This window comes from Eimeria tenella, genomic scaffold (genome assembly GCF_000499545.2).
Source record: "Eimeria tenella Houghton genomic scaffold, Eth_scaff25, whole genome shotgun sequence".
In the NCBI taxonomy this organism is placed as follows: Eukaryota; Apicomplexa; class Conoidasida; order Eucoccidiorida; family Eimeriidae; genus Eimeria; species Eimeria tenella.
Window position 1 is genome coordinate 59,062 of NW_013542365.1, and position 12,500 is coordinate 71,561.

The 12,500-nt window shown below is 44.6% G+C and overlaps 2 protein-coding genes across 2 annotated transcripts in view; one reads left to right on the plus strand and one right to left on the minus strand.

The window, feature by feature from the left end:
• The window catches only part of ETH_00024655 (uncharacterized protein), a gene marked incomplete at both ends in the record, with an annotated part of 2,809 nt that extends 1,164 nt beyond the window's left edge, over window positions 1-1,645 (minus strand). Inside the window, 2 exons of the mRNA XM_013375042.1 lie at window positions 804-1,346; window positions 1,588-1,645. Coding sequence (XP_013230496.1) covers window positions 804-1,346; window positions 1,588-1,645 — 601 coding nt within the window. The remainder of the gene's footprint in view (window positions 1-803; window positions 1,347-1,587) is intronic.
• A 5,249-nt stretch (window positions 1,646-6,894) lies between these two features.
• Window positions 6,895-10,230, plus strand: ETH_00024660 (uncharacterized protein; the record flags this gene model as incomplete). The annotated part of the gene is made up of 6 exons (XM_013375043.1): window positions 6,895-6,930; window positions 7,285-7,773; window positions 8,108-8,250; window positions 9,325-9,521; window positions 9,691-9,815; window positions 10,051-10,230. The coding sequence occupies 6 exons, from the start codon at window positions 6,895-6,897 to the stop codon at window positions 10,228-10,230; spliced, it is 1,170 nt and encodes a 389-aa protein (XP_013230497.1).
• Between the last annotated feature and the right edge of the window lie 2,270 nt (window positions 10,231-12,500).

Below are 12,500 nucleotides of genomic sequence, written 5' to 3' on the forward strand. Positions count from 1 at the left end.
CTGCTGCTGCGGGGGGGGCCCCCCTCGGGGGCCCCCGCCGGAATATGCCTGCAGCAAAAAGCAGCAAAAGTAAACTTCCTCCAAATCGAACTTCCCTTTATTTCTTTCTTCTAAAACTTCATTTTTTATTTGTTTATTATTTTTATTTTTAGTCTTCGTTCTATTTTTGTTCATTTCCCAAAACCAACCATGCACAGTCCTCCCTAAGAGTACGGACACCAGCAGCAAACCGCAGCAGCAAGCTGCAGCAGCAAACTGCAGCATCAAACTGCAGCATCAAACTGCAGCAGCAAACTGCAGCAGCAAACTGCAGCAGCAAACTACTGCAGCAAACAATGCGGCACGATTATTATTATTGTTATTATTATTATTATTATTTTTATTTTATTATTCTTTGTTTACCTCTTATGCTGCGTCCTATTCGTCTGAACAAGCCCGGATGTGGCGCGGGATGCGGCGGCGGAGCTGCAGCAGCAGCAGCAGCGCCGTGCGCAGCAGCAGCAGCAGCAGCAGCAGCAGGAAGGCGAAGCTCTTTAAACGAAGGGAAAAAGACAATTAAGAAAGCTGCGTAAATCAGCAGCAGCCTGCAGCAGCCTCGCCGTCTTGTGGGGCGCGAAGCGCCCAAACGCGAAGCAAACATCCCTACTGCTGCTGCTGCTGCTGCTGCTGCTGCTGCTGCTGCTGTGCTGCTGCTGCTTCGAGACAAACAAAAAAAGCAACAAGAAAAAGAACACCAAGCGCCCAAGCCTAAGGGCTGTTCATACTTAAATATATCGGGCAAAGAAATAGAAGCAAACTAAGACCTGAAAATTCATCCATAGCCAAACAAATGCTGCTGCTGCTGCTGCTGCTACTGCTGCTGCTGCTGTTGCTAGTTCTGGTGCTAGTGCCGCGAGTTCTACTGCTCTCCCTGCGGCTGCGGCTGCGGTGCTGCTGGTGGCGCTGCAGCGAACGGTGTTGCTGCTGCCCCTGCTGCTGCAGCCGCTGCTGCAGCCGCTGCTGCTGCAGCTGCTGCGGATGCTCGAAGCGTCTGCCCCACAGCGTCGCTCCTTCGTAGCCCGCGGCAGCAGCTGCTGCCGCCGCTGCTGCTCCAGCTGCCGTTGCTAAGGGCGTTTCTGCTACTGCTGCTGCTGCTGCTGCTGCTGCTGCCGGGCTCCACGCAGCGCCCTTGAGGGCGTTCCCGCAGCTGAGCAGCAGAAGGTCAGCCAGGGCTGGAGGCGCTGAGGCTGAAGAGGAGAACTTGAACGGAAGAAGAGCCGCTGCTGCTGCTGCTGCTGCTGCTGCTGCTGCTGCTGAGCGGGCGCTCGCGCGTCGACGCCGCGGGAAGCTGCGGAAGATCAGCCGATCTGAGGCGGGTTGAGGATTAAAATGGAAATCATTTAAAAACAAAAGAAAAAGAAATAAATTGCGCGGAGTCCGGAGGCGAAAGCGGAGTCGCAAGCTGGGAAAGCCGCCCTGCGCATGTGGCTGCCACGCGAGGACGCAAACGAGGAAACCTGCGTCTTCATTCCAGAAAATAAACAATTTCAGAGATTTAATTCAACATTTAATGCTTTTTAAAACTCCAAAATGAAGAAAATGCCCTACAGATTCCCTCCAACTCGCCGGCTGCCGCCGGAAAGCGCTGCAGTGACACCGCCTGCATCGGGGCTGCGCGGTGTACGTACACCTCAACTGTTCATCTTGCAAAATTCAATTTTCTTTTTTTTCAGTTTTTTAATTTTATTTCGCTTTCCACTTCCCCTCGCCGGGTGTACGTACACCCGAGCCCCCGCCTCCCCAACTCCCGACTCCCTCGATTCCTTCTGGCCAACTTGCCATCAAAAGATGCTCCAAGCCCTAAACCCTAAACCCTAAACCCTAAACACTAAACCCTAAACCCTAAACCCTAAACCCTAAACCCTAAACCCTAAGCCCTAGAGGTAGTCTCGCGGCCTGCAAACTCAAAACGCTTTAAAAACAATCACCGGCACTGCTGCAGCAGCACCTGCTGCTGCTGCTGCTGCTGCAGCGCAGCACATGAGCTGAAGCAAATGAACTCTGGGAGCTTTCATTCATGTAATACTGCTGCTGCTACTGCTGCAGCGCAGCAGCAGCAGCAGTAGCAGCAGCAGCAGCAGCAGCAGCAATACCAGCAGCAGTAGCAGCAGCAGCAGCAGCAGCAGCTGCCTCAGGGTAGGTACACCCCGCATCTCTGTTCGCCCTTTCTTTAGTTCAAATTGGCATTTCTGTCTTTTTGAATTTGCTTCGATTTATTCCTCTAAAATGAAATAGGCCCTGAGGTAAATAAAATAAAAGTAATAATAATAATCAATAACAATAATAATTAATAATAATAATTAGTAATAATAATAATAATTAGGGTAATAATAAATAATATTAATTATAATAACAATAATACTGACAATAATAATAATAATAATAATAATTAATAATAATAAATGGAGTTTTTAAATCCGACAAAAACAAAAAAGGAAAATAAATGAAATAAAATAAATTGTCCGAGGTGCAGCCGCAGCTGCAAATTGACACAAGGTGTACATACACCCCAACGGCCAAATTGCCAGCAGCACTTCTTTGCTATTAAGGCTTTGTTGATCAGAATAAAGCAACAGCAGCAGCAGCAGCAGCAACAGCAGCAGCAGCACGCGACAGTAGCAGCAGCACGCGACAGCAGCAGCAGCAGCACGCAACAGCAGCAGCTGCTGCAGGAAAAAGTAGAAAATGAACATCAACAAGTCTTTTGCGTCGCCATAGTGTGCGTAGAAGCAGCAGCACGGAACAGCAGCAGCAGCTGCTGCAGCAGCAGCAGCAGCAGCAGAATTTTACAAATGAGCAAATCTTCTCAGTTTATTTCCCTCATTGTATCTTTTGACAGCAAGGAGCAGCAAGATGAATACAGAAACCCAAAATGGCCTAATGCATAAAACCCTTTCAAGACAAACAGCCTTCTAAACCCTAAACCCTAAACCCTAGCCCTGAGGTGCATGCAGACAGGCTGGAGGAGTCTAGCAGCAGCAAACCAAAACCTAAACCCTCGTTTTAAACTTTCTTTTTGCTTCTCAATACCCCAAACCCTAGAAGGCCACAGCCGTTTCCTGCGGTGTCTGTACACCTGGAGGCCCCACCAACTCAGTCTCTAAACCCTAAACGCTAAACCCTCGTGTTTCGCCCCCTTGAAAACCCAAACCCTAAACCCTAAACCCTCGTGTTTGGCCCTCCGGAAGGCCCTAAACCCTAGCTGCAGGCCTGAGCCCTCCCTGCCTCACAAACGGCACAAAAGGCCTGACAAAAGTGGAAATATTGCAGAATTAAAAACTGAAATAAAACAAATTGAATTCTGAACTGCTGCTCACTAGTCCTGAGTAGCTCAGGTGTACGAACACCTGAAGAGCTACGCACTACGTGGCTGCTGAAGCTGCTGCGGGCAAACCTGGGAAGAAAGCCTACTAAACGCATTTAAAATTTAAATATATTTACAATTTAATGTTCTAAATATTAATTTATTTCAAAATATCAAATTAAACATCTACGAAGGACTTAATCGGCCCGGCGTGAGCGGGCCCTGGGTTTGCCAGCGGGTGGCGCCTCAGGTTCTACGGAAAGACAGTCTTTTTTTGCGGATTAAACCGATGAATTTGATTAAATTTAATTTAATTATCTTTGATTTTATTTAATTATATTTAATTTCGCTTAATTATATTCAATTTTGTTTTATTTTAATAGCCGCGCAAACCCCCGCCCTCCTCCTGCCACTCGACGCACGCTCCGTGTGCAGTGTACGTACACCCCAGTAGGGCCCACTCAACCGGCCACTCAAAGACGCATTTCACTTCTCATTTTGATCCATTAGAATTCCGCATTTATTTCAGAAGTAGTTGGGACACATTGCATGCTCCAAGCTGCACAAAAGCGGCTTTTTGTCGCTCCATTTCTCCGCACTTCTGCGGAGAAATAAAAAGGCGAAATCCCAACTAATTGCACACAGTGCGGGGTGTACGTACACCCCAAAAACGCCACCAACGCCAATTTCCCCCATTTCCCCCCGGGCTCTTCTCGGGAGAATATGCGGGGCTTTCTACAGCCAATTTGTTTTCTTGAAGTCAAGAGTTACTTCCTCTCATGCATGAGAATAAGTTCAATCGCCTGTCATTAGGGCCTTTGCCCCCCCTTTCGGGGGTCCCCCAACCTCCAGGGGTCCCCATCAGCGATACCCCGAGCCCGTGGGGGCCCCCCTTGGGGACCCCTTTGGGGCCCCCCTTGGGGCCCCCCGAGCTCCCCATGCTGCTCGAGGGCCCTCCGTGACCACTGGCGTGACCACTGGACCTCCCGGCGCTGCGCCCGCCGCCCCCTCCGCCCTTCCGTGGCGCCATTTGGTCTTGTAGCTCTTTAAATGGTTTTATTTCTGAAATAGAATTTCAAGTTTTGCAGAAAAGCCGAAACGGCTTTTCGCGGCTCTCCCGTGGCCCCCAGCGGTGGCTCCAGTGTATGTAGGGACACCTGGGCGGCCGTCAAACGCGAAATTTACTTCCAAATGCCTTTATTTGAATTCCTTTTGGCGAAATTTGAAATTTAAAAAATAAATAATTCAAAAATTAATCTTTTAAGTCCCTTTGAGCCCTTGCACACCCGCTGCGCCCCGGAAGCAGAGGGGGCATCCGTCTCGAGCGCCGGAGCTGGCTGGGGTCGGGTGTACGTACACCCGGCGGCTTGAGGCGTTTTAAATGGTTCATTTTGAGTTTTTAAATTAATTTTAAATAAAATAAAAAAGAAAAAACAGAAAAGAACGGACAAATTGCTGCACACTGGACTGCAGCGAAGTGGGCGAGCCGCAGCGCCCACTAGAAGGACGGGCGAGGGCTGCAGTGCAAAAACTCCTCCTGGCTCCTAATATTTAAATTATTTACTTTAATTTGAATTATTATTTTGTTTCATTTTAAAAATTAAATTAAATAACGCCCAAACAGAAGAACAGCTGGTGCAGACCGACGCCGCTTAAACATGAGGTGTACAGACACCTCACGCAGTGTCACCGCGAAACAGACAACAAAAGCCTCCGTTCCATTTTATGACTTCAACAAAATAATTAAACATTTTATTAAAATGTTTATTAATCTTATTATTATTATTTATTATAATTTGAACTTGAAGGCTGCAATATTCGTATTTGTCTCGACACAGAACAAAAGCCCAAACGCCAGCCTCTCCTCAGGTCTTCTCTCAGCCCAAAACCCGAAAGGATCTTTTTTGATTTTCGTTTAGGAGCTTTCGGGGAAAATGGAAAAGCTTTTAATCCACTTTTTAAATTTCTTCATTTCTTTTATTTTCCGGAATAATTTATCGCAAAAAAAGGCAAAATGGAGCTTCCATTAAACCACTTTTAGCATTTTTTGCATGCACTTTTGCATGCACTCTGAGGCAGCAAAAGAAGGACTAATTTGTGCTGTTGAGTCGGAGCCCTGTGTCTAATACCCCTGGGGGCCCCTGGGGCCCCCTGTGTTTAGTACCCTTGGGGGCCCCCCGGGGGCCCCCAGGGCTTAGTACCCTTGGGGGCCCCTGGGGGCCCCCGCTGCAGCAGTTGGATTTGGAATACTTTAGAGGATTTGCATGCAAGCTTAGAAGTGCTATTAAGGGGCCCATGAGCTGCAGCACTAGAGCTTTAATTTAAAATAAGTTTGTTTTACTTTGTTGCAGCTTTTGGTTTAATTTAAAGAATCCGAAAAGGACAAATAACTTGAACTGAAAAATATACTAAAATGGAGAGATATGGAGGGACTAAATGCCAGAAACTTCACTTTAATTGGAGGCTTTGCTGGCAGCAAAGCCTTCAATTAAAGTGAAGTTTCGATGGCCCCACACTTTGCCATTAATGCCATTTTATTAACAGCTGATTTCCTCTTCTGCGGAATTCGAAATAACTCTTCATAAACAAAAAGCTTTTTTTGCACTTGGAAACGAACTTTATCATTATATTATTATTATTGTTTATATCATTTTTATTTATTTGAATGAATACTTTTCACTTTTTGCATTTCTTTTTTTAATTTCATGATCTGATTTACTTTTTAGAAAGTGGCAGAGTTCAATTTGGAAAAGTGCATGCATGCATTGGAGGGATCTGAGGCGTCCGGCCTTTCCTCAAGTGCTGTATCGAAATATAAAAGAACAAAAGTGGCAATTAATTCCTTTAATAAAAGTGACAATTAATTCTTTGAATAAAAGTGGTGATTAATTCTCTGAACAATTCTCTGGGGTGTCTCGCAGTGCTCGCGCGAGGTGTACGTACACCTGAGCACCGAGGGCAAACTGCTGAAAGCGCCGGCAGAAGGAATTAAAGGAGAAGATGAATTAGAAAATTAAAACATGAATTAAAAGAATAAAATAATAATTAAAAGAATAAAAGATGAAATAAAAGAATAAAAGACGAGATAAAAGGCCAAATTGAACCAAAAGAACAAACTGGATCTTCGGACTCTGCGGAGCGGCGTCGCTGGCGGCGTCCCGCAAGCTTTGCGGGAATTCGAGAAGAAAATTTGAATTTAAATTTGAATTTGAATTTATTTTTGAATTTAATTTTAAATTTGAATTAAAAATTTAAAATTCAAATTTAATTTAATTGCCTTTTCCACCGCCCCGCCGCCGGGGCTGCCGGCGGCCAGCCCCAAGCCCTGCTGCTGCGGGCGGCAGCAGCAGCGCAGCGGGAGCTTCTGCAGCCACTCGTTTGACTTTAGTTTCTTTTTTTAATTTCTTTTATTTATTTTTATTCTTTTATTTCTTTTCTTTTTAGTTTCCACTTTCTTTTTATCCCCCGCAACTCCTGGCCCTCCAAGCTGCCCAGCGCCGCCCCCGAGCCGCTGACTCTGCGGCTCTGGGCTGCTGCTGCGGTCCCCGAAAATGGCAGAGTTCGAGGAGTCCCTGGAGGAGTTGAAGGTATTTGCTGCTGCTGCTGCTGCTGCTGCTGCTGCTGCTGAGAGCCCCCGGCGGGCAGCCGGACCTGATGAAGTGCTGCTGCGCTCGGCGTCTGCGTCGTTTGGTAGTCGCTGCTGCTGCTTCTGCTAGTGCTGCTGTTCCTGCTGCTGTTGCTGCTGTTGCTGCTGCTGCTGTTGCTGCTGCTGCTGGGCTCTCCCGCTGCCTGCTGGCAGCCAGGGCTGCCGCGGTGCTGCTGCGTTCGGCGCCCGAGTTGGCCGCAACCTGGGGCCCGGGCCCTGGGCTTTGCTGCTGCTGCAGCAGCAGCGCAGCAGCAGCAGCACGCGCCCGCGCTGCTGCTGCTGCTGCTGCGCGCAGGGGAAGCAAAAGCTGTACGAAGAGCAGCTGCAGCAAGTGGAAGAAGCTCTGAAGCAAGAAGAAACAGAAGACTTGAAAAGGCTGCAGGCAGATCTTAAAGAAGTTATTCAATTAACTCGGCATTTGGTGGAGTACAAGCAGCAGCAGGAGCAGCAGCTGGCCGAGGCCCCCGCGGAAGCAGCAGCAGCAGCAGCAGCAGCAGCAGTCGCAGCAGCAGCGGCCACGCAGGAGCCGTCCCCGCAGGGCGCCCAGCCCTCCCCCGCCTCTGCGCAGCAAGAGCAGCAGCAGCAGCAGCAGCAGCAGCAGCAGACTGCGGGCCGCCCAGACGCAGCCCCCACCCCCGCGCCTGCAGCAGCAGCAGCAGCAGCAAAAGCAGCAGCAGCAGAGCAGCCAGCAGCAAGGGGGCCTCTTGTGGGCCGCACTTGCTCTGCAGAATATGAGGGGAAAAGATATTATGCTTCAATTGTGGAGGTCAAGCGAGACCCCAAGGTGAGCTGCTGCTGCTGCTGCTGCTGCTGCTACGAGGTGTCTGTACACCGCAAGTCGCTGTCCTGGCCGTACGGGGCAGACGGAAAGCATAGGTTTTCATTTTTTAAGTTTAAAGTGTTGCTGCTGCTGTTGTTGTTGGTGTTGCTGCTGCTGCTGTTGTTGCTGCTGCTGTTATCGCTGCTTTTGCTGCTGCTGTTATTGCTGCTGCTGTTGTTGCTGCTGCTGCGTTTTCGCCTTTTCCGTATTTTGTCCCCTGAGCGCTGCAGCAGCTTCGAGCGGCGTGAACTCCTCCCTGCTGCTGCTGCTGCTGCTGCTGCTGCTGCTGCTGCTGCAGGAGGGGGAAAGAGTGGTGGTGGACTTCATAGGGTGGGGCAACAGAGAAGAGTATCCGCTGCAGCAAGTTGTGCTGCTGCCGCAAGCCTCAGCAGCAGACTTTCCAGTTGGTGCTGCAGCACAAGCCATTTACTCTGGAGACGGGTATTTATTTATTTATTTTATTGTTTATTTATTTATTTATTTATTATTTTATTTTTATTTATTCTATTTGTTTATTTTATTTGATTATTTTAGACTGCTTAGTTCTTTTTATTTGTGTATTTTAATTAGTTTATGTATTTTGATTTAGTTCTTTTATTTATATTTTAATTAATTTAATTAATTTAATTATTTTAATTAATTTAATTAATTGAATTATTTCAATTAATTTAATTAATTTATTTCATTGATTATTCTTTCTTATTATATCGTAATTAATTATTCTTTTTATTGCATTTTAATTAATTTAATTCTTCCAATTAATTCTAACCTTTCAATTCTTTTAATTAACTTAATTTTTAAAATTATTTTTTTAAATTATATTTTAAGTAGTTATATTCTTTTTAATTGCCTTTTAATTAATTAGATTCAGTTTAATTGTTTTAATTAAATGAATTCTTTTTTAATTTAAATATTTGTTTTTAGTTCTTTTTTGCTCTTCTTAAATTCATTTTAATTTTAGTCTTTTAATGAAGTGGAAAGTCTCAATGAATTGTTATTTAAATGGAATAATTTCCTTTTATTAAATTGTTCAAGTAAAATAATTTAATTCAACTAAATTGTTCATTAGAATAATTAATTGAAACAATTTATTGGAACAATTTATTGAAACAATTCATTCTAATAAATTGTTTTAATGGTTGCAAGTCTGCTTTATCTGCTTTTCAACAAATTGGTTTCCTTCAGTAGGCTGCTGCTTGTGCTGCAGCGGCTCAGTTTGCTGCCGCTGCTGCTGCTGCTGCTGCGATTTTGTTTGGTTCATTTAAACATCTTTAATATCTTTTTTTGAATTAATTAAAGACGTTTTTGAGGTTAATTGTTTCAACGATGTACGCGTTTGTTCGCGACTTGAAAAGTTGAAATTCGCGCGAGTGGAGGTGGTTGTCTGAATTTGCGTTTAAAAGGGAAAATAAGTTTCGAAATGCAAATAAAAAGTTGAATTGATTTAATTTTTGAATTAAATTACCTTTTAATTCGCCTTTAAAGCGGAATATCCGGAGGATCGGGCTTGCGCAGGCGGTGGTACAACTGCTCGATCCTGGCGGCCACTCCGTTCGGATTTCGCGTCCGTTTTGCGGAATACAAGAACGAAGAAGATCTCCCGGGAGACAGAATTCGATTTCCGAGAAAAAATACTCCAAAAAACAGACCTAATGATATAATTACCCCCGGAGGTTACCGCATTCCGCAGTATCTGGCGGCGAAGCCGACGGGTGGGTGTGCAAGTTGGGGTGTACGTACACCTGGGGGCTGCGCGCCGCCGCGCGTGTCAGTGACGAGGGTCGCCACTTTCATGATTCTGCAGCCTTCCGCCACTCTTTTCCTGCAAAGTCTTCTTTTCTTCGCAAGTTTTTCAAAGTTTCTCCGCTTTTGCTGCTGCAGACACCGAGGCGCAGAAAAACAGCAAAAAAAGAAGAGTCAAGGCCATCAAGCAGCAGCAAAAGACCGAACAGGCCGAGCAGCAGCTCGCAGACAGCGCCAAACTTTGGCAGCAATTCAACAAAAAGGTATTTCCCGGTTTCCCAAGGCCCTCCACACCAGCTTCCACTTGCTGCAGCTCTGCTGCAGCACCTCCACAGCTGCTGCAGCTTTGCTGCAGCAACTCCACCCACCCACTTCAAGGACCCCTTCAAATCAGTTGCCTCCTCCCTGTAATAGCCACAGCAGCAGCAGCACCAGCGACAGCAGCAGCAGCAGCAACAGCAGCAGCAGCAGCAGCAGTTGTTGGTTGCGTGTGTTCAGGCGTCGAAGAAGACCATGCCAGGGTTCATGACTGGGCGGGGCCACGAGAGCATTTTTCGGGGAATAGAAGTGAAGCCAAATATAAATCCTGTGGAAGCAAATCGGCAGCTGCAGCAGCAGCAAACTTTCCAGCCCCGCAGGAAGCACGACTTCGACGAAGGCAACTTGCCTGACGAGTGACCTTTCCAGTTCTCCAGCTTTTTCCACTTTTGCTGCTGCTGCAGCTGCTGCTGCTGCTGCAGCAGCAGCAGCGCATGAAGGCTTTTTCCCGCAGTTGCAGCAGCTGCAGCGGGAAAAAACGCGCACAAGCTGCGGCGCCTTCGAAGCCACACAGCAGCAGCAGCAGCAGATGCAGCAGCAGCAGCGGAAGTAGCAGCAGCAGAAGCAGCAGCAGCAGAAGCAGCAGCAGCAGCAGCGGGAATACGAACGAAGCCAATCCATCCGTTTGTCAGTTAGGGACTTTAGTTATTTTGTTTTACTTTATTTGGGATACTTAGTTTGCTTTGTTTATTTTGGATATTTATTTTAGCTGTTTATTTTACTTTATTTACTTTATTTTTATTGTACTTCATTTTAGTTGTTTGTTTATTTCATTTTATTTTGTTTTGTTTGGTTGAGCGCCAGCCGCAGCAAAAGGAGCAAATAAATTAAAAATTAAAATTAAAAATTAAAAACAGAAAATGGGAAATAGGGAATTTGAATTATAAACAAAAACGAAATAATAAACGCCAAATCTCAGAAAACAAAGATGAAATAATAAAACAAAAATAAAACAATAATGAAGTAATAAAATAAAAATAAGACAGAAACGAAATAAAATTATAATAAAACAAAATGAAGTAAGAAATGTGAAATTGAAAATAAATAAAAATGAATAAAAGTACGAAATAAGGAATACGAGATATGGAAAGGAAGTGTGAAATATAAAATTTGAAATATAAAATATAAAATGTAAAAAATATTAAATTTGAGATCGAAAATGTGAAATATAAGATGCAAAATATATAATGCGAAATATAAAATACAAAATAGGAAATGTAGGATATAAAATACAAAATCTGAAATGTAAAATATAAAATACAAAATAGGAAATATAGAATATAAAATACAAAATATGAAATATGGAGTACAAAATATAAAATATAAGGTAGGGAATGTGGAATATAAAATACAAAATACGAAATATAAAAAGTATGATATAAAATTTGAAATGTAAAAAGTATGAAATATAAACTATGAAATAGGAAGTGGGAAATGGAGAATATTAAGGAGTCGCAGCTGGCCATCAGCATGAGCTTTTAAAGTAAATTGGATTTCGCTAAAAGTTGAAAAGAATTTCAACCTTTAAATTATCATTTTCTTAAAAGTTGACGATAAGGTTAATTAGCTCTTAAAACTATTTCCTCAAAAGTTGGAAAAAAAATTTTAATTTTATAATGCATTTTTTGAATTTTGTTGTCTGGAAACCGCGGGGTGTCTGCACATACACCCGACGGCCGCATGCAAGTTTGACTTCATTTTTGGAGGAAAGTTTGCAAATAAAAGTGCCACGGAGGCCGCAATTGCAGCAATTAAACATTTAAATAAGTTTGAATTGAAATTAATTCAGAAATGAAAAAGATTCGTCGTTTTTGAAACATGGGAGCGGCTCGCGGGCTGCTGAGGTGTACAGACACCCCGATTTCGCACGAGTTCAAAACGAGAAGGAAAACTTGACGAAGCAGCAGAATAAATCCATTTTGTATCTATTTTGTTTTCTTTTTGTTTATATTGTTATTTATTAATTCAATATCTACAAGCGAGAACAGCACCATTTTCTTTCTTCCTTTCTGGTGGCGGCTTGTTGGGGTGTACATACAGCTCAGGACCCCCTGTGCACTGTTTACTAGGCGGAGCTAGGAGCCACAAAACAACTAAAGCGAATAAACAAACAAACTAAATAAATAAAATGAAAAAATAAAATAAATGGATAAAATAAATAACAATTACCACAAGCGGATAGGGAAGCACGAAAGCAGCAGCAAAAAGCAGAGGAGGAGCAGACAAGAAGATAGAGGAAGAAACACCGCCTAAAGAAATAAATGAACAGATTAGAAAGAAACGAAATAAATAAATAAATAAAGGAATAAAATAAATGGAGAAAGAAATGAAGTAAATAAAGAAAGGAATTAAAGAAATAAAGAAAAAGCAACTGCAACACAAACCCCAAGTCCCGCCCAACTTCATTTGTTTGCTGCTGTCGGGGTCGCCTAGTTGCTGCAGCCCCAAATTAAAAAACCAAAACAACCAACAAAGGGGGGCCCACGGGGGCCCCCTGGGGGCCCCCTGGGGCCCCCTGAAGGCGCCGAGGGGCCCCCTGGGGGCCCTCTGGGGCCCCCTGGGGGCCCTCTGGGGCCCCCTGACTAAACATATTCTGTGGCGGAGGCGGAGGCGGGGGAAGAAGGATGCTA